Source organism: Rhinolophus ferrumequinum, chromosome 18 (assembly GCF_004115265.2).
Source record: "Rhinolophus ferrumequinum isolate MPI-CBG mRhiFer1 chromosome 18, mRhiFer1_v1.p, whole genome shotgun sequence".
In the NCBI taxonomy this organism is placed as follows: domain Eukaryota; kingdom Metazoa; phylum Chordata; class Mammalia; order Chiroptera; family Rhinolophidae; genus Rhinolophus; species Rhinolophus ferrumequinum.
The window spans coordinates 43,841,054-43,861,681 of NC_046301.1; the positions used below are offsets into that span (position 1 = coordinate 43,841,054).

At 53.2% G+C, this 20,628-nt stretch overlaps 1 protein-coding gene across 2 annotated transcripts; it reads left to right on the forward strand.

The window, feature by feature from the left end:
- The first annotated feature begins 1,538 nt into the window (after nucleotides 1-1,538).
- EGR3 (early growth response 3) lies at nucleotides 1,539-7,187 on the forward strand. Of its 2 annotated transcripts, XM_033135390.1 has the most exons (3): nucleotides 2,043-2,180; nucleotides 2,598-2,650; nucleotides 3,478-7,187. In XM_033135390.1, the coding sequence occupies exons 2-3, from the start codon at nucleotides 2,611-2,613 to the stop codon at nucleotides 4,485-4,487; spliced, it is 1,050 nt and encodes a 349-aa protein (XP_032991281.1). In that variant the 5' UTR covers nucleotides 2,043-2,180; nucleotides 2,598-2,610; the 3' UTR covers nucleotides 4,488-7,187. The 2 variants fall into 2 exon arrangements, with proteins under 2 accessions (XP_032991280.1, XP_032991281.1); XM_033135389.1 differs by lacking the exon at nucleotides 2,598-2,650 and having other exon boundaries at nucleotides 1,539-2,180.
- The last annotated feature ends 13,441 nt before the right edge of the window (nucleotides 7,188-20,628 follow it).

Here is a 20,628-nt window from a genome sequence, read left to right on the forward strand (position 1 = left end):
CAGTTCAACACCGAGTGAAGTGGAGAGGAGGAGAGTGAGGTTGTCATCCACCCCCACCGCGATGTGCAGCTCGGGAGTTCCTCCCACGCCTCCCCGGCCCGCGTGGCCCTCCCACGGCTTGAGGCCCGGGGATCCTCTTTTCCTCCTTGTCAACACTCTCACTCCCCCTGAAAAATACACGTTCCCCCAACCCGATTCCCCAGCGGGGGACGCGGGATTCACCGCGCCCACATGGCCACCGAGGAGGGAATCTTCCCACGCCAAGCCGGTGTGATTTGGGGTCGCTCCCCCGCGCTCCCTTCCTCTCCTCCCCCTCTCCCGGGCCCAGCCACGCGAGCTCCAGGAGCAGGCCTCGGGGAACATATCAGCCGCCCCCAGAATCTGCTGCTGCTCCGGGAGGTGACAGCGCCCCGGGTCGGCAAACAGGCGGCCCTTGACTGCAGGGTGCCGGCAGGCAGCAATGGGGACAGCCCTGTAGAAGGCGAGGGGGAGGGTAGAAACTAGGGGAGGCCGCCGTGGTGTTAGAGACTGTGGGTTCGACATGCTCCTGCTGCAACTCAGTGGCGGGCCCTTCGCAGGCAGCAATAGACCGCGGCTGCGATTGGGCCTGCTGGGCCCTCCTGCCATCCCGGGGCCAAGAGAGGTGCTTTGCAACCGTTAGGGGATTTATCGGGGATTTGGTGCACGTGTTTCCTATCTGCTCAACTTCATGCTTTCTTCTTTACCAACAAAACCGCACATCCACAACACCAAATGTGCGGGGTGCTCGCCTCCCGCGCAGCGGTTCTGCAGCTACGAATTTCCCCGCCACCGCGCTCAACCTGGAGTCAGCGCAGGGTCAGGGGTCCGGGGAGCCGCACAGGTGTGGGCGGTGAATCAGAGTGAGGCAGGAACAAAAGTTCTCGAGATACTGGACCAGGGATCCCTGACACGCAGAATCCTCCTCGAAGGGACACGCTCCCTTTCTCCCAGTCTCAGGCAGGGTCCAGGACGCGAGAAGAGCGCGGGAGCAGGGTCGGAGATCACGCCTTCCGGGTTCCCCCGAAGTTCCCAGGCTGCAAAAGGATGTCGCCCGGTGTTTTAATTTCTCTTTCTTCCTGCTAGGGGTATTGGAGGCCACTTGCAAACAACTCTACTCACCCACCCACCCCCGCTAGCCCCATGCTCTCCCAGAGCGTCCTCCTAGTGCACGACCCAAAATCAACACAGCGGCGGTTACGGCTTTTTCAAACGCGCGCAGCGCGCTTTACGCTTTGCTGCATCCCTCTTTCCACTCTCCTCTCGAATTGTTCGTCTTTCTTCTCTTCTATTTCTCTTTCTCTTTTTTCGAGATCCGCGAGCGGTGCGGACGTCGCTCGCTGGCTGCGGCCCGCTTCCTGCTTTCTAATGTTCCATTGTGAGGAGCTTCCATTGTGACGTCGCGCCCCTTCGGCTAGGCTTTGTCTGTCCATATATGGGCAGCTACGTCACGGAGCTTTCCCGGGGCTCAGATAAATAGGCTGGTGGAGTTCCCTGGCTGGGAGCTTTTGGGCAGCAGTGAGCTTGCTAGGAAGCAGCGAGGCTGGCGGTTGTGGTAGCAGCGGCAGCAGCAGCGGCTGAGGCAGCGGCGGCAGTGGCGGCGGTGGCGGTGGCGGATCGGGGGGCGGGGGGGCCGCCGGCGCGCGTCTGTTTGTGAGATCAATACTGAGGCCGCGTCCGACCCCCTCGGGCCGCGACCCCCCAGCCCAGCCCCCAGCCCACCCCCCGCACACGCCCCCCCGACCCAGCCTCTTACGGAACCCGCGGAGGCAACCAAGAGGATTACCCCCTTTACCCTCTCTCCCACCCACCCCCCAAAAAGAGAAGATCCCCTCCCCTAACCCACCCCTTCCCCTCTTTCCTCCCTCCTCCCCCCGAACTTTCCCTCTCGCATGCTTTTCCCCTGCACCACGGATCGCCTCTCTGATGCCGCTTGCCTGGAAGCTGCGTTAGGAGCCAGCGGCGGCGGCGGCGGCGGTGGCGGCGGCGGCAGCAGCTCGGGAGTGCTATGACCGGCAAACTCGCCGAGAAGCTGCCGGTGACCATGAGCAGTTTGCTAAACCAACTGCCTGACAATCTGTACCCCGAGGAGATTCCCAGCGCGCTCAACCTCTTCTCCGGCAGCAGCGATTCCGTAGCCCATTACAATCAGATGGCTACAGGTAAGGGCGGCCGGGAGGCGGCGAGGCGGCGAGGAAGGAAAGAGAGAAAGAGGAGGAGGGAACGAGCTAGCGATGGATGGATGGATGGATGGATGGATGGATGGATGGATGGATGGATGGATGGATGGAGAGATGGGGACGCGTTGGGAATTTTCCGGGGGGCGAGTTGCTTTTCCCACCCACTCCCCCCGCCCTTCCCGATCGGGAAGGCTCGGTTGGCGACGCCACGGTTGAGGCTTCTGTTCTCCCGGGTGGGGGCAGCCGCCAACCGGAGGGAGGTAGGTGCCAGCGGCTCTGGGGTTCTCCACTCAGGGGGCGCGATCGCCGGGCTGCGCGCAAGGCGTGGTGCCGTCGCCCCCTTTCCCGGGAGGAGCCGAGCGTTCCTTTCACCCGCGCTCTCCCCCCTTACTCCCTCAGCCCCCCACCCGGGATGGAGCCGTGTGCGGCGTGGAGTCCCCGCGGTGGGAGAGGTACTGCGACGCTGCCTTTCCGGGGCGTTCAGCAAACCCGTGGGGGTGTGGGGACGGCGGGGAGCGGGAGGGAGTCCACCCGCGCGGGGACTGACATGGGGGCGACCCCTGGGCCGAGGAGCTTGGGAAGAGCGGCCACTCCCGCCGTGGAGACACGGGCCGGTTTTCCGCCGCCCTCCACCCTTGCTAGCAGAGGCTGAGCTTTCCCCCTCCAGCAAAAGCCGAAAGCTTCTTCAGGCCGGGAGGAGGCTGGGCCGGGGTGGGGGGGAGGCAGCGGGAGAGCTCCCTTTGCGGGCAGCACCCCTCTACACGCCGAGGACAAAGCGTCGGAGCGCTAGGGGTCATCGACCCGGGCGCAGTGCACAAGGAGGGCTTCGTCGCGGCAGGAAAGGCGCGGCGTCCCGGCGCGGACAGGGCTAGGGGAAGAGGCCGAGTTATGTGCGCTAAAGAGCGAGAGCCCGGCGCGCTCCGGGTCTAAAACTACCTGTAGCTGCAGCTACCTGCCCGCCCCACCTCGGAAACAACAATGCTTCTCACGCGCGCGCGCGCGCGCGTGTGTGTGTGTGGTACGTGAGTGTGTGCGCGGCGTGTGCGGTGTGTGTGCAGCAGCCACTCCACACCCCGATCCGTAGTATTTTGCTGTATCCAGGTTGCGCCCGGGAGCTCGGCACCGCCCGCTTTGCGCCGCGCGCAGCTTTCCTTTTACCCCATGCGCTGTGCACTCCAGCAGGCCTCACCCTTCACACCTGGGCCAGGACCTGGGCGCCCCGGCCCTGGAGCCCTCTTGGCTTCACTCACCCCTCCCCTCTCTCCCCCGCTCTCCGCAGAGAATGTGATGGACATCGGTCTGACCAACGAGAAGCCCAACCCGGAACTCTCTTATTCCGGCTCCTTCCAGCCAGCCCCCGGCAACAAGACTGTGACCTACTTGGGAAAGTTCGCCTTCGATTCCCCTTCCAACTGGTGCCAGGACAACATCATTAGCCTCATGAGCGCCGGCATCTTGGGGGTGCCCCCGGCCTCAGGGGCACTCAGCACCCAGACCTCTACGGCCAGCATGGTGCAGCCTCCACAGGGCGACGTGGAGGCCATGTATCCGGCGTTGCCCCCCTATTCTAACTGCAGTGATCTCTACTCGGAGCCTGTGTCTTTCCACGACCCCCAGGGCAACCCCGGGCTCGCCTATTCCCCCCAGGATTATCAATCGGCCAAACCGGCCTTGGACAGCAATCTCTTCCCCATGATTCCTGACTACAACTTATACCACCACCCCAACGACATGGGCTCAATTCCGGAGCACAAGCCCTTCCAGGCCATGGACCCCATCCGGGTCAACCCGCCCCCTATTACGCCCCTGGAGACCATCAAGGCATTCAAAGACAAGCAGATCCACCCAGGCTTCAGTAGCCTGCCCCAGCCGCCGCTCACGCTAAAGCCCATCCGGCCCCGCAAGTACCCCAACCGACCCAGCAAGACCCCGCTCCATGAGCGGCCCCACGCGTGCCCAGCGGAGGGCTGCGACCGCCGTTTCAGCCGTTCGGACGAGCTGACCCGACACCTGCGCATCCACACGGGCCACAAGCCCTTCCAGTGCCGGATCTGCATGCGGAGCTTCAGCCGTAGCGACCACCTGACCACTCATATCCGCACGCATACGGGCGAGAAGCCCTTTGCCTGCGAGTTCTGTGGGCGCAAGTTTGCGCGCAGCGACGAGCGCAAGCGCCACGCCAAGATCCACCTCAAGCAAAAGGAGAAGAAAGCGGAGAAGGGGAGTGCGCCTTCTGCGTCCTCAGCGCCCCCCGTGTCCCTGGCCCCTGTGGTCACTACCTGTGCCTGAGGCTCGTGCCCCAGATCCCCACTTTTCCCCTCCAGTGTCTCTCTGCTGCTCAGCCTGAAAGCAGCGGGAAAGCTAGCCACGGAGGCGCAGGGGCCGCACCCTGGTCTCTCCATGGACGTAAGGTCCCTTATTCCCCTTCGATGCCCCCTGTTTCCACCCTTTCACGCCGGCCAACGGTCGGGGGCCAGGGCAGAAGGCGCCTTCCCCTCGCTGCCCCCCCACACTCCTTTAGCCAAGGCGTGGGGGCGGAAAAGGTGGCGTCTAGCCCACTTTGTTCAGTTTGGATCGTCTTGATCCAGGGGCCTCTGGGCCGCGCCAAGGACCTGCGGGGGACTGAACGCGGGGCCCGCCCAAGCCTTGCCCAACCCAAGCACCTCACGGGTCCCCCCACGTTTCCCTTTGTCCCCCCTCCAAGATTCGAAAGGGGGAGAGGGTAAGGAGCGCACCAAAGCGCAGAGCTTGCTGCCCGCCGCACGCACGCGCCTGCGTGCGGGGTTGCGCGTGAGTGTGCGTGCTCGCGTGTGTGTGTGTGTGTGTGTGTGTGTGTGTGTGTGTGCGCGCGAGCGCGCGCACGCGCGCGGGCACACGAGTGTGTGTGAGACTCGAGCTGAACTGGGCTGTGTCCACCCCAAACTCTTCCCCACATCGGGTCTCCAGGCCACTAGGGGACTGTCCTAGGCTGGGGGCATGCACGTGGCCAGACGAGACGGGTCTTCCATCTGCTTGGAAATAATGTTTCTTACAGAAATGCTTCGGATGCCACTGCGGCGGTGCAGATACCGCCGCTTAGGGTTTAGCCCCTCAGAACCCCTCCTTTTCCGAGCGCTTCGCTGTTAGGCCTCAGGGCAGTTTGATTTGCTGGGAGAAGGAGCAGCCATCACTGAACTTGCCTTTTAAAAAATATATTTCCCACTTTTTAAAATCTCTGTCCTGAGTTTGCCCTTTGCCCTACCCCTACCCCGCTCTTCTCCCTTCTCCCTTCTAAGCCTTCTCCCATCTGTTTCAAAATCTTTTCCCAGAAAGGCAGGCCTCAACCAGCCACCCCATTTCACCATCTTTTTGTTTTTTCATTCACATACCCATTTCTCCTTCCCACCATTGGTGGAAAAGCAGGCTCTTTTTTTGCCTTTGGTCATTAAGAGGTAGAATTCAAATCTATGTATATGGAGTGTGTGTGTGTGTGTATGTGTGTGTGTATGTGTACACACACATATACATATATATATAACATATACACAATATGTATTCCTAGCAAAATAAAATCTCTTTAAGGTACTTGGCTATCCAGTGCAGTGCACAGGAATAAAGAGAATTTGTTAGCATTTACAGCTTTAAATGGTTTATTTTTTATGAAAATTTGAACTGATGAGATTATTGTCTACATATGCGTGTATGTATATGAGTATATATAGCTCTATGTATGTATATGTACATACACACATACACGTATACCCATCCCTGTCCAAATTTTCCTCAATGATACGGGATTTTTTTTTGTTTTGCTTTAATCCACGTTAATGAATGAGACATCTTCTCCACACCCCAGTCTAACCCACCCTACCTCACCTCTTCTCAGGCACCCCCTCCTCCCCAGCCCTTCTCCACACAGGGGTAACTCTTGAAATGGAGTAGTAGGGAAGGTTGCTCTCTGACACAGCTTCCAGCACAGTCCTGACTGAATGTATTGCTTCCTATTCGAGTAATTTCTCCTGTGGTCAGTAAGCTGCCCAGAGAGAAGGAACAAAGGTCTGGAGTTTACAGAATGTCTGTTTTTAGTCACTTTATGCGTTTCCCACTTTTCTTTTTTTTAAGAGAAAAAGCACTGTTTTTCGTTTTTGTTTTTGTTTCTTTGGTGGTGGATAAATAATACTAAAAGGAGTCTAGTGAAAGGGGAAAAAAAATCAAAGAGCAGGGGGATTGTGGGTTTCCAGGTACTTGGACATTTTGTAGAAGGAGAGAGAAGAGGATGAAGTTTGCCAGGAAGGCCCATATTTTTTCAGCTGAAGGGTAAAATCTTTCTTTGCAGAGACAGTATTTTGCTGAATACTTTTTATAATGTGATGATTATTAAAAACAAAAATTTTGGTCACTTCAAAGCTGGAAGGAGGAATCAGATATCCTTTAATATTTTTTCCTTGCTCCTTCTGGCTTATGCATGTCACTGCATGATAACTCTGAGTTTTCCTTTGTTTTAATAAAACTGTTCTCAGACATTTAAGCTAAACTAAGAGAAAAATAACTTTGTTGCCAAAAGGTTGTGCTATCCAGATTTTTTTATATGTCTGCATGTTTGAAAAAAAACAACAAAAGAAAATGCACTCTAACTTATGTGAACTGAGAGAAAAAAAATCAGGTTTTAAACAGGAAAACCTATGGGGAATGATATTTTTTGAAAGACTTTTGTATAAAGTTGAGTACTCAGAAAAAGACAAACCAGATGTAATATATTTTGTGGATGTTTTTATTTCTTGGATTTATAGTACCTTATACTAAGGTTAAAAAAATATGCTTGATATTGTGAAAAGGTGAAATTCTTCACCAACATTTCATCTGCTCCTTTGTCACATTGTTATGCCAATATAATATAGTTAATGAAAACAGCATTTTTAAAAACCGAAATATTGAACTGGTGTAATGTTGTACCATTTGCACTGTGAGCAAATGCTAATACAGTAAATATATTGTGTTTGCTGACAATCAGCTGGCCTATAAATCTCATTATTTTATTTCTTGTTTTCATAGCATAAAGTTTTGGTTTGGCCTGTTCTTTGTCTTGCTTTGTTTTTGACTGGTGGTCGGTTTGATAGGTTCTTATGCCTGGTTTTGCCGTTATTGCTCTGAAAACTGTGTGGAAACGTGGAATTTGTTGATATTGAAGGTTGGTCAGAATTTTGTGTGGGTTCTGGTGTTTCCAATCCAGTATTGAGTGTTCGCTGTGGTTCTAAGAGCATAGGATTCTCCTCCCCACCTTTTGGGTTCCTCAAACTACTGGAGAGGTTAGGTGAACAGATTAGGTAAACTCACGGAATTCAGGGCTAGTGACTGGCACCTTCTAGATCCCTTCTCTCTGGTTTGCAATGGGTATCTGAGGGTTGGAAAGAGGGGATCTACTGGTTTATGAGCTATTTCTCTGACAGTCGCAGGGAGCACCGGAACAGGACTCTCGTGGGTTTCTGTGAGTGGTGTTCTTGCTAAAGCTTTTGAAGCCTGAAAAACAGGTGGAGACTTGAGAGGGGTTCTTCAGGGTTGGCGAGATAACCAGAGAGATTGGAAGCTCTTTTGCGGTCAGATAATTGGGGAAAATCAGGTTTAAATTTCTATAACTGTAATCGCACTTGGACAGGAGTCTCCAGGGCTCACTATCTGTAGCTGCCTGGGAAAGGTGGTCCTGGTTGAAAAACTGCTTTTGTGAACTACCCAGGGATCTGACGCTTTTAAGAGAAGAAAGACCATTTGGGTTGGGAGAACATACAAGGAATGTTTTATACAACATTAACCCCTCATATTGTACAACTTTTGTCTCCCGTGAAAGTAATGCTTCCCCTCCCTGAGCTTTCTTCCCCAGAACCTCCCCTGTCCCTAACTGAGTTTTATTTGCCAGTCCTAGAGCTTTCTCTTGAAGAGATATATACCTTCCATGTCCTCCCTGTCTCCATCCTATCCCCTCACCTTATTTCCTGTAGTCTTTAGAATCCTTTATCCCTGTGAGGCTTGTCCTAGAGCAGTCTTTGGACAAGTCAGCCCTGCCCCTCTCCCTTTCTTCCTGTCTCCCCTCTAAAACACTTACCTGGGTTTCTCTTCATGTGTTTCCGCATATTATCTGCCTTAGCAAAGTTGAGGGACTTGGTGTATGATATGGAGCTACGTAAACGTAGTGCCACACATGACTGGGGGATGTTGGCTCCGTGCCTGTGATGCTGACCAGGCCATACAGAAATGTCTAGCATCCCCATTCAGAAACTGCTCTTGCTGCCCCAATCAATGCAGGCCTATCACCGAAAAATGTGGGCAGTATTTCTGGTTGGCTGTAGTTATCAAGAAGTTGAGGGCAGACTTGGGTGGAGGAGGTGGGCTGTGGCCTTAGGAAAGAATGTTTTTGAAGTGAGAGGTCAATACGGAGAATGTAGTATGGAATCTTAAAGTTTCTCACCCACACAATTCTAGGTCACAGGCTGCCATCTTGAATTCTCTTCTCTCACCTCAGGAAACTTGAAAAATTCCAAACTACAACTTCATGTACAACCACAAGGAGGGAGCTTTCTTTTTAACAAAGGGACTCGAAAGATGGCTGAAAAGTCCTAATGATTGAGCATATAATCCATCTCGTTGCTAAACTAGCTGGTTCTTTCCAAATCTCTATGTGTTTTCAAGTGAATATTATCAGCGGAAAATAGAGTCACTGGGTGTCTTCTTAGTTAGCATCCAGCCCCACCTGCACCTTCTCCAATCAAACCAGGCCTTCAGAATTGCACTTTCGTCAACAGTGTACTATGCTGCATGATTAATAAACTCACTTCCCATTGGTGCATATTACTCAACCCAACCTGGTTCAACCACTGGGTTACTTGGCAATATGGCAGCCCGCCTAGCTGGCACCAGCCCTGTGTGGTGTAATCTCTGATTCACACTTTGTAGTTAGATAAGGTTGTCTCAGATAGCATCATACCAGCAACCCAACCTGCCTGGGTTTGTAAATATGGGGAGAGGAAACTCAACCCTGAAACTTAGGGATGAAGTGAGGAGATGGTGGAGGAAAGGCCTAGCTAGGACTATCATGAGAAGGAATCTATGGAGGCCTTGCAAGGAAAGGCCAGGAGCAAAATCAGGTATAAAAATGTGAAAGAGGTAGGTAGAGGCCTCGCTCCTTCCAAGCAACCCCTAAGGTGTTTGGGGATGAAAAAGGATGCCTTCCACCTCTCCCCCCACCCTCCCCCCACCCTCCCCCCACCCTCCCCCGCACACACACACACCTCGGGAGTGGCATACTGAAAGGTATGACTCTTTGCAAAATTGTACTCAGTGAACTGTGTGGTTAGGTACAAATGAGGAGATACTTTGTGAGAACTAGGGGGCAAAAAGCGACATGTTTTTATGTGGTGGTTGTGGTGGTGGTGAGTGTGTTTAAGTGTGTATGTATCTATGTATTATTCACAAATACATGAAAAGGAATAGCAAGGTGGATTCTGATGAATGAAGCCAGTAGCTTATGGCCAGTCACTCCTGATCCCCTTTTGCTAGTCCAGAATTTGCCTGCTATAGATGAGGAGGTTGTAAGCTGCCTTTTCCTGGCTTTGATTGGATCCCCTGGTGTCCTGGAACAATAAACATAGGGAAAGTAGGAGGCCTCTGTGTGTACCAAAGACTAGAAATCATACCGGCAAAATCTTAACAACTAGGAGAAAATGACTTTCTAAAAGGTGCCATGGGGTTTTAAAAATAGGTCGTAATCCTAAATCTATTCCAAGAGGTTCCTTTTAGAAAACCTCCTCTTTGTGCAGAGAGGAATAAGGTCTCCAGAGGAAGAGGAACGATCCAAGTGAATCTCAGAGCCCCTCGGTCACACCAGTTCCTGGGACGGCCCTGAGGACATAATCAATCACTCCCCCATCAGTCATTCAGAGACCAGGAATAGGTCTGGCCTCCTCAGCTTCTGCCTACATCCCAGCTCTCTTGAAACTTCACCGCTCTCTTTGCCATCTACCCCATCTTTACTATTTTCAACAACTGGTCACTTTCACAGCCCTCCACTAGAACAGAGGTGGGCCAGGGTTGGGGCGCAGTGTGATGAGGCTTTCTCTGACTCGCACATAAGTCTCTGACAGGGCCATGCCCAGGCACAAAGAGGCCAGCCTCTAGTCTTTGGCCTGGAAGCCTCACTCCCTATCTTGATCAGGGCTGCTTGGTTGGGATCTGGAATCCGGGCAATCCCTGTCACCACCCCTGCTGGCCACCAGGGGCACAGCGCTCCTGTGCCCCGACCTCTGTGTGAAAATACTCCTTATTCCGTTCGGGGGAAACATGCAGATGGCTAGAAGAAGGGCTTTTGAGCAATCTTACTAAGGAGCGAATGGAAACAGTACATGACCACAAAGCTGCAAATAAGAAGAATTCGAGAATATGAGGTTTTAGATGGTGGTGGCTACTCAACAAAAATCTTCGAGGTGGGGTGGGAGTTGGACGACCATGGGTTACCCACTGAGTTCCTAGTTATGTTCTCAGGAACGCTTCTGCCTCTCAGCTCCTTGGAGGAAAAGAAAAATCTGATGCCTTCAAAGCTGGGGACATCCCAGCTTTCCATTGGGAAAATTACCCTTGTCCATGGACTTGTATTCTCTGGGGTGGCTCACCCCAGGGGGTGGCCCTCACCCAGAATGCATCGGGCCCCTGTCTCGAGCAAAGGGAGAGAGATTCATGATCAAAACAGAACTGGGCCTCTAGGACCATTGCTTTCTTCTCAAAGACAGGCTGCAAAAGCTCTGGCACTTTCTACTAGTTAGCGTTTTGCCTCTCCAGGTTGTCCAGGTGCCTAAAGGTCTTTTGTTCCTCCTTGTTCCCTTCTCCCCACTGCTTATGAAGGTTAGGCCATCCGAGCAGGAAGGCAGAAATCTTCCGGTGTCTGTGTGACCCCAGGGTACTAAGGAAAGCCTCCTCTAGGGCACGTGTTACTTACTCAGGTCTCTGTCCTGGAAATCGAGAGGCAGTTTGATAACCCAGCAGCTACTCCGGCTTTTCCCTTGGGGTCCTTAACTAGCTTTGCAAGCGTCCCCTCCATCCTAGATCTGAGTCTCAACTCGGCCACTTTCTTGCAGTGTGCTTGTCAACAAGTTTCTTAGTCTCTCTGAACCTCAGTTTCCTCCTGTCTTATTGCTGTTGTGGGGTTCCAACGTGGTCATATATATGGTGCCTGGCTCATTGTGGGTGCTCCATAAATGTGACTTATCTTCTTCTCCCTTGGCTCTGTCCCCTTCCCCATCCTCCAAGCTAAGGTGAGAAAGAGTGCTCTGCTTCTACCAGGGATCAGGACACTGATTGCAACACAGCCAGAGGATCTTGAGTCCTCACTACCACTCCGAACTCCAGCCATCCACTGGACATCTGTATTCTGAAAGGGGATCTTCTCCACCCCACCTCCCAATCCATCCACACAGACATGAGTCCTTACCCGGCTTGGCTACAGCTCCTGTCATTGTTGCCATTTCCTGGCCTAGTTCCTGACCCCTTCCCAGGTCCTTTTGTCTCTCTCACTTAGATGGGTGGATGTAACACCTTCCTGATCCAGTATCATCTGCAAAGTTAATTAATGTGTCATTGGGCTGTTGCCTGCTTCCTGATCCTTATCTGGGATTTAAATAAAACGCAGCAACCCCAGTTCCTCCCCCATCCATCCCTCTCCCTGAGTCTGAGGCTTCTTCTTAGTCATCAGTTCTTGACCTCAGCCTTCTGGCCAGTTCTCAGTTTGTAACCTCAGGCCTGGTGGCCCTGCCCCTGCCCAGACCTAGGTTGGGGACAGAAGCACCATCCAGGGTTTAATGAAAGTGATGTTCTGTGAAAGAATCATCAGGGTCCTTACCTCATCCTACCTCCATGGATTGGTCCCTCTAAATTTGTAGTCATAAGGGACCTCAAGAGGCCACTGAGCACTCTTTTTCAGGTAAGGAAACGGAGACCTCCAGAGGTTCCGTGACCTGTCCAAGATCACACATCCAGTAAAGGCAGAGGCAACATTTCAGATCCAGACTGGAGGGTCCTATGGAAAGGTGCTGATTGCTGCATTTATTTAATAAATATTTATTGAGGGCCTGCTGTGTTCAACATATTCTTCTAAGCACTGAGGTAGCAGTGAACAAAAAATTCCTCCATTCTCAAAGCTTCCTGTCTCCAGGGCAGAAACAGATAAAAAAATAAATACATATTGTGTCAGATTATGATATGTGTTATGGAGAAAAACCCAGCAGGGTGAGAAGAATGGGAAGTGCTGGGGTAGAGGTTACAATTATATATGGGGTGGCCCCGGACGGCCTCACGGGAAGGGGTCTTTGTGCACAGACACAGGAAGTGATGGAGCGGGCCACGTGGCCATCTGGCCAAGAGCACTCCCAGCAGAGGGGAGAGCGAGTGTTAAGGCTCTGGTGATGGTGTTCTTGGACTGTTCAAGAAACCACATGGAGTCAGAGTGGCTGGAAAGAAGTGAGGAAGGGGGTCGGCCATAGGAAGAAGTCAAAGAGGCATGTGGGGTCAGATCCAGGAGAAAGCACAAAAACCCTGTAGGCTGACAGTCAGGAAGAGGCCCTCAACCCCAGGGAGAGCCATGACCTGTGCCTGGGCTGCCAGGCCATGGGATGGGTACCCTCTCCCTCTGCCCAGGCTGCCTCTCCTTTCATCCCTCAAAGCCTCCCTTCCTCTGCTTGGCTTCCTAATCCCCCTGATGCAGTCTTCTTAACCTTTCTTTCATGTCCTCCCAGAGGCCACTAATGATTCCTAAACTCCAGCTTGGTCTACGAGAGGCAGAACAGCCTCCTTCAAGAACCACAGCCTGAGAACCCTTTGTCTTCCTGTTGACATTTGCCTGTTTGACGTTGGTGCCAAGTTCCTAATAAGATGGATGACTCTTCCTGCTGCCCAGCCTCAGAGTGGGAATCTCCCTTGGCCTCATCTCTCAAAAATTGCTCCTGCAAAGCCAACACCCTCCAGTCTACGGCTGGATTGACCACATTTCCTGCCTTAGCAAAAAGCTGGTAGCTAGCCAGGTCCTCCAATAGGGTCATATTCTCACCCCTACCCCAGGCCCTGAATATGCAAGATGGGACATTTCTAAAACCACTGGATCCACAATACTCTCTGCCACAAGCTCCATTTCCCTGGGTTCTTGCAAATCTTAGTCTTGTAGCATTATTTCTATAGACTTATCTAAGTAGTTTCATGCTAGAGAAAGAGCATTTCTTCCGCTGCCTTTCCTTTGGTCTTCCACTTCATGTCTTTCCAAAAGCTCCCCTCAATCTCTGCCTTTCTCTGGCAACTTGGCATCATCCAGAGCTTCTTCGCATTTCATTCATTCATCTATTAATTTAGCAAAACTGTATTAAACCAGGCACAGTGCCTCCTTGTGGGGGTAGGGGGGCGGGGGTCATGGCCAGCATAAGATAAACATGAACAAGACAGTTCCAGGATCTTCCACTGAGTCAGGGAGACACACAAATAGATGATTTTAATACATTGGACTTGGTGTCATATGATGGTGGTCCCTGATAGAAAGAACCTAAATCAGAGTCTGGTGGGAGGTGGGGACGTGGAGGAGGTAAGGGAGATGGGGGTGAGGGTGAGGGAAACTTCCTAGAGGGTCTCAGAAAAGTCCTTTCCCAGGTCCCGCAATACTAATGAAACTATTAAGGAACTGAGAACTTACTACGTGTCGTGCTGTGCTACGGTCTCTTTGTGAATTATCCCATCAGACTCCAGGTAGAACGGATCTACCTCAAGATGCTCACCTGGTAGCCTGTGGAGCTGCTCACTCTCATATCCTTCCCCCCAAGAAGGAAAAGAAAATCCCAGTGGCCTACAGGCCCCGGGAAACAACATAGCAGCTTGGCATCTCCGGAGCCTGCCCAGCTGGCATGGTGGAGGTTGTCCAACCCAGATGACATTTCCCTGTGTTACATTCTGGTTGCTTCTTCTTGCTACAGGGCAGGCTTTTCCATAGCTGGGGAAGGGGTTAGGATGGAAGCTCTACCTTCTGACTCTCCATGGTCCTTGCAGAATACCCTCCGGCTGACCTCCCTGCCTTCTCCTCAGCCCAGACCTGAGATGGTGAGCTAAGAAGAAAGGCCACCCCATCTCCTCTTCCCTTTGGACACTTAGAGTTTTGCTTCTATAATTCCAAACATGGACAAACCTCTCCTTTTCCCCCCTCAGCCCACCCACCTGCTTCTCTTTTGCTACTGATTGAAGAGCTCAGGCCTCTCAGCCAAAAGACCAATGCTGTAGCTTCAGTCCCAGCATTGCCTTTCTCTTTGTGTTAGACCTAAGTCAGTCTCATGATTTAGCTGAGCCTCTGTTTTCCCATCTGTACAATGGGGTTAATACCCTACTCCACAGGGCTGTCGAGAGGCTCTGTTGCAATATAAAATTATGAAAAAGAGCTCTCCTGTCCCAAAAGCCTGAAAAAGACTGTTGGGGGATGATTTTTTTCCTTCTATGGGTGAATCTTCTGGACAGATGTTCTAGGCAGATCTAGGCGCCGGGTCTGAACTCTTCTTACTAGGTCAGGTAAGAAAACTAGGACCAGATGGCTCAGTGGTGACAAGCCCAGGAATGATCCCTGCTTCACTGTTGGAAACTGTACTTTCTGGGTACTGCATCCTGTGATAATACGTGTTGTCAAACAGCGAGCTGTACACCTCTGGGCTTCACTACATCAGCAGTTAGGAGACCTGGCTTCTGGTCTTGCCTCTGACATGAGGACAAAGCTGTTATGTTTGTAAAGTCACAGTCCCCACTCTGGGTCTTAAAGCTCCTGTCAGAGAAGTGACTGGTGCTAGTGGTTGATACACACAGCACCTCCGGCTCCAATGGGCTGAGGTTTCAGGACCATCATCCTGTGCACACAATATCCACCCTCCATCTCCCAGCTCCAGGGCTAAGCCAGGGCCCAGCAGGGGCAGGGTGAGGAAGAGGTCTCTGTTCTTGTCCTCCTGGACCCAAACTGAAAGATCTTGCTTCCTGCTGCTCAGAGGGCCGGCCTCTCTCCATCCCCACTGGCTCCCTGGGGCCTCTGTTCCCTGACTCTTCTGACCTGAGTCCTTGGGGGGAATGTTCTGTGGCTGGGTTTGTTTCTCAGAAGGTATTTTTTAACCCTTGTTTTTTTCATATTTGCATGAAAAGTACATAGAAACTGACATTTAGTGAGGTCCCCTGGTTTAGAGTCCCATTCAACCCAGATGTTCTCAAAAGTAGCCTGAGGTACACAGATAGCTCAGCCTGACACCCACCACTGGAAAGCCCCAGAGGGTAGCTGACTCCTGGAGGGCTCAGAAGCTCTGCCTTTGGGTCTCTACCCTGAGAATTCCTACTGCCAGGAATCCTCCATTTTGGGATTGAACCCCAAACCCACCACCTGAGTCTCTGCCTCTCCTTCCGGGCCTTTGTCTCCGGAGAGGCCTCTCAGGAGGTCTTGGAACTTCATTCCTTCTTCCCAACCCAAAGCCCAAGCGTGCTCCTCCCCACCTCCTCCCAACAGGCTGCCAGGAACCAGCAGCCCCTCCCTGCCGGCACACCCTCTCTTTCTTATCGCCAACCAACATCACCCATTTATTCCACCCTTCACTCCACCGGAGAGCGTCTGCTGGGTTACCCAACCCCCCCTGGGTCAAGTCTGTGTCGGATGGCTTGAGTCATTATCCTCATCTCCTCCCAACCCTCCCAGGTCCCCAGGCTCGGTCTGGTTTAGCAGGCTGGGAGGGAGGGCTAGCCTTGTACCTAGCCTTGAAGACCCCACAGGCCTCCTGGACCAGGATTTTCCTGACAGTCAGCCTAACTCTGTCTTCCCTGGAATAATACATGGGGGCCCTCGTCTCTCCTCAGCCCTATAGACCCCGCAATCACCCACCAGACCACCCAGCAGATCACGTGAGTGTGCTTGCTGCCCATCTCTCCACCCCGGCTCCCGCTGTGACTACTCATGGAAGCTTGCATGCAGCAGCTAACCTCACTGGGCCTCAGATGACACATCTGTAAAATGGGGATAATAATACCTCTCCTGCCTCTGGCAGGACACTGAGCCAGCTGATTTCCCAAGGTCCCTTCCAGTTCTCTGGGATCTGCCCCTTCTCAGCTCCTGCTCGCCCTTCCTTATAGAATACCTCCTCTGCCACCACTGCAGATTCTTAGTTCACTGTGTCCCTCTTCTACATCCACCAGCTCTCTCCCATCCTCGTCCTCCTACCCCTGGGTCTCTGCAGGCTTTCCTGGAACAGTCTCCAAACAAGTCCAGTAAAATCCCTGAAACCAGGCCTCCAGACAACAGCCCCCCACCACCACCACTACCACCACCGAGGTTCAGCTCACCATTTCCCTCCACACTCCCCCACATTGTTCAGGGAAACCCAGGGGTTAGAGAGCAAAGCCCAGTTTCCCCTAGGGACAGAAGACAGGCCCTGTCCTCTGTTCACACAGCCTTCTGGAGCCGGCAGTGGGCCCTCAGCAGTCCCTTCTGCGTGCAGCCAAGGTTGCCTGGCTCCTGTCTTTGTGCGCCCTACGGACACATGCACACAGCAGCCCTACTCAGTTCTCCCACAAGCACAGTCTCTCCTGCCTTCCCTCCCCCTCTCCAGTTCGCTTTCTGCACCATGCTTCTAGAACACACCCTCCCAACCCACCAATCCTACACATACCACTGCGCTTTACAAGCATCAGCTCCAGAATTTCCCAGTTCTCCACTTGCTTCTCCACCCCACCCCTCCAACTCCTCCACCCCCAAAGGGTGGGACCCTGTCTGCACACAAGACAAAGATGCCTCAGCTTCTCCCAGCCTGCCTTGGTAGGTAGGGTCTTCAAGGCTCCTCCCTAAGCCCTTCACCTCCCTTTCCCTGTGAGGAAAAGCAGCCCAGGCCCCCACCAGCGCAGGCACCCCTCACCAGCATCTGGTGAGAAGACAAGAAGAAGCAAGAACTGTAGGTTCTTTTCCCCAAAGACTCCTAGATTTTGTACCAAAATGCAGGGTGTGCTCCTGTTTGCATTTTTTTTTTTGTTTCCTTTCTGAAAATAGCCATGAAACTATCATTTCCTCCCACTGCCTTTTCCCTATCTTATTTGGATTAGCAGAGTTGCTGGGAGAGGTGGTTTGGAGCCACTGACAGCCTCCTTCTCTGGCCTGGGTCCGGAGAACTCCGGTGGCTTTCAAGCAGGTGCTGCCACATGAGTACTGGGTCCCACGGGGTGGAAGAGAGGAACACAGATGCTGGACACGGTGTGTCCGGGTGACACCCTCCCTCCTCCCCTCCACAATCAGAGACTTCTGGGACACCAGATTTCTGCACAGCCTTGTCCTAAAGTGGGCAACTATTGGTAACAACTCTGCCTTGGTTGTCCCTCAGCTGCAGCATCTGGATGTCGGTGAGAGCCCAGCAGCTCAGCCCCCTCCCGTGGCTGACAGGAGGGGAAGCAGCGCTGGTTGCAGACTCTCAAAGTGAGGTGGGGCATCAACACAGAGGAATCTGTACTTAACACAAGAAGGAAAATGGGGTGCCTGTGGAGGGGTGTATTTCTCTTTTTCCATTTTGTGTTCATCTAATACCTCCTCCCATTCTGGGCACTCATGCTGGTCCACCCAAAAGCAATTCTCTACAGATGCCAGATCCAGCATTTGGGGTGGAGGATCAGAGAGGTCCCCCGAGGGAACCTGCTGCTCACTTCACCCAAGTGCCTTCAGGGTCTAGCCCACTGAACCCCATGACTTGCTTGAGAAACTGGGTTCTCCCCACGTCTCCTGGCCCTCACTGTGGAGGTGCTGGCCAGTAGTTCTCAAGCCTTCTCAGAGAGGTCCAGAGACAGCACACTTTGGCAGAGGGGAGGGCAGTTAGAAATGGAGGGGCGAGAAGCTGTGCCTCCTTGGCCTGACCGTGCTTTCATAAGGCACTCACCCCAAGTCTATGGCCCCAGCTATAGACTTGTCTCTGAAGCCTGCAGCCGCCTGCAATGGTCTGGTGGAAAAGACCCTGAGGGAGGTCACTGGGGCCCAGGAAGTTGAAGCCCCGAGCAAAGCGAGGGGTAGCTGAGGCCTAGATGGTGTCCAGACCCTGCCCTGGCCCTCTGGGGCAGGGGGATTTGTGCCCCACTTCACTCTTGCTTGGCTGCTCCGCTACTCCAATCCCTCCAATGCATACCTTCTTTGGGGATTCTTTCCTGATCAGGCCAGAGGTACAGTGGGCCACGACTGGATGGGGACAGCTGTCCTGGCCTCAGTGGCATCACTGGTTCCTCCTATACTGGACCCTTTCTACATGCCCCTCCTGCTGGGTGCTGACTTCTCAAGGTGACCAGGTTCACCCTCAGGGTGGCTGGAGCCTCAACATGAACTCCTCCCCCACCCCCACTGTCCTTCCAAGCACATCCACCCCAGCACTCCTCACTCCAGCCCCTTCCTCCCCAGCAGGACCCTTCTCCTCGGCTACTCCCTGTGCCAAGCTGAGCTGCTGGGCTATTTGGGGCTCTGGCCAGCCCTGTGGTGTAATCAGTGCCCAGGGATAATTGCCACCTGCCCTGCCGGTGTCTGGGGGCTGTCTCGGCCACAGCAGCAGGGGGCGGACACTGAGCAGCCAGGCCTGGAACGAGGTCAGGCTAGGGCAGTCCTCCCACTCCCTAGATTCGCTTCTCACCACGCGTGGGACCTGCAAGGATTCCCTAGGAAAGCCATGCTCTCCTTGGGGCTGTGTTCACCTCGGTGACCCTATGGCTTCAGCTGAGGGTAGATGGCTATCCCAGCCAGGACAAAAGTCCTGAGGCTACTCTATCAGCAACCATCAGCTCAAAACCTAACTTCCCGTACAGCTCTCTGATAGCAGTGGGTACCCTCCTGGCTGCAAGCTGACCTCTGGGGAGTGCCATGCCTGGAGCATGGGCTTTACAGCCAGAAGGACTTTCGTCACAGGCTTTCCTGGGGTCAAGACCACCAAGCCTCATTGTCATCCTTCAGGGAAGCAGCAAGTGTTAGTGAGATGCCATGTGAGAGTGAGTCTCCCATAAACGCCAGCTCCCTCTAGCATGTATGCCCCCTTTTGCTACTTTCTTTTCTACTCCAATGTAGTTTAGACTGCCTGGGTTTAAAGACCTGTCGTTCTCACTTGGCCAACTCTATGACCTTGGGCAATAGGTTCAGCCTCGGTTTCCCCATCGATAAAAAGGAAATGATCAGAGGAGCTGCCTCCTAATGTTACTGTGAAGAATATATTATCTAATCCATGTAAAATGCCGATAAGACTCTGCAGGGGTAGTTATCATTACAGGGAACTGCAAAGGGCAGAGAAGGCGGGGTGGGGAGCCCCCAAGACCTGCCACAGGACGCTCAGGAGAGCAAAGTCTGAACAGACACACCAGGACTGATGGGACAAACCACACAGCAACCTCAGCACCTGGATATCCTCTATGGCAGCTATGGCCGTGGGGACTAAGGGTGACTTCTCCCAGGCTGCTCCCTCTGGAAGCATTCACTCCTCCCTCTTTCAACCCCATTTGCTCTAAGCTTTTATTCAACCCCATTTGCCATGTAAACTTTTTGAAGTCAGAGAACAGAATACACACCTGTAAATATTTTATTTTTAAAAGAGGCCCAGCAACAACAAAATCAAGATGAAGTAGTTTGATCTTGGGAGATGTAGAAACAACATTGTTTCTTTTTCTTTCCTGTTATAGTCCAAAGGTTATTTGTCCTCATCCTTGGGATTCTTCAGACACTTATCCACCAGTGGCCTACCAGTTGAAGGCCGGGGTGGAGCAACCCTGTGGGGGGAATGGGCTGAAGGGCTGGGCCCAATGAACAGGATTCACAGGGCTGGCCTGTCCCTGAGGCAGCCCAGCTCCATCCCTCCCTGCTTTAGTGCCGCCTTCCCCAAAAAGGCACACAGCTCCCACCTCTGGCACCCTGGCCAACAGGCCAGACCGGGAGAGTGCCCTAGCTCTCCTGCCCCACCAACACCATGCAGGGCAGGAGGAAAGGTCACTTTGGGTAGACAGGTATGCCCAAAGTACCAGATACTGCCCCCTTGGGGATGGAGAGGAAGGAGAACGCTGCAGTGTGGGGCATGGAAAGTGGGCGCATCCCCACCTGCAGGAACTTCTCAACCCCAGTCCGACCTGAGGCCGCAGCCCAAGGCAGCACTTCTTAATCACCACCACCCACCCCCCCACGGCCTGGGCACCAGCCCCTCATGACAGCCATCATGGCCTCCGTGGGCTCCTCTCATCCCCACCTCAGGAGGCACATCTTCAGTGACTTCCTCTGATTTCTCCTTTCCCAGGTGTACCCTGAAGGAACAGGCCCCGGAGAATCAACTCAGAGCCCAGGAGCAGTGGGCTCCGTGCTCCTACTGCCTGTTCTCTTTCCAGTGGATGTCTCCTCCTGGGAGTCGAGCTGTCAGGAAGTTGTCCAGCC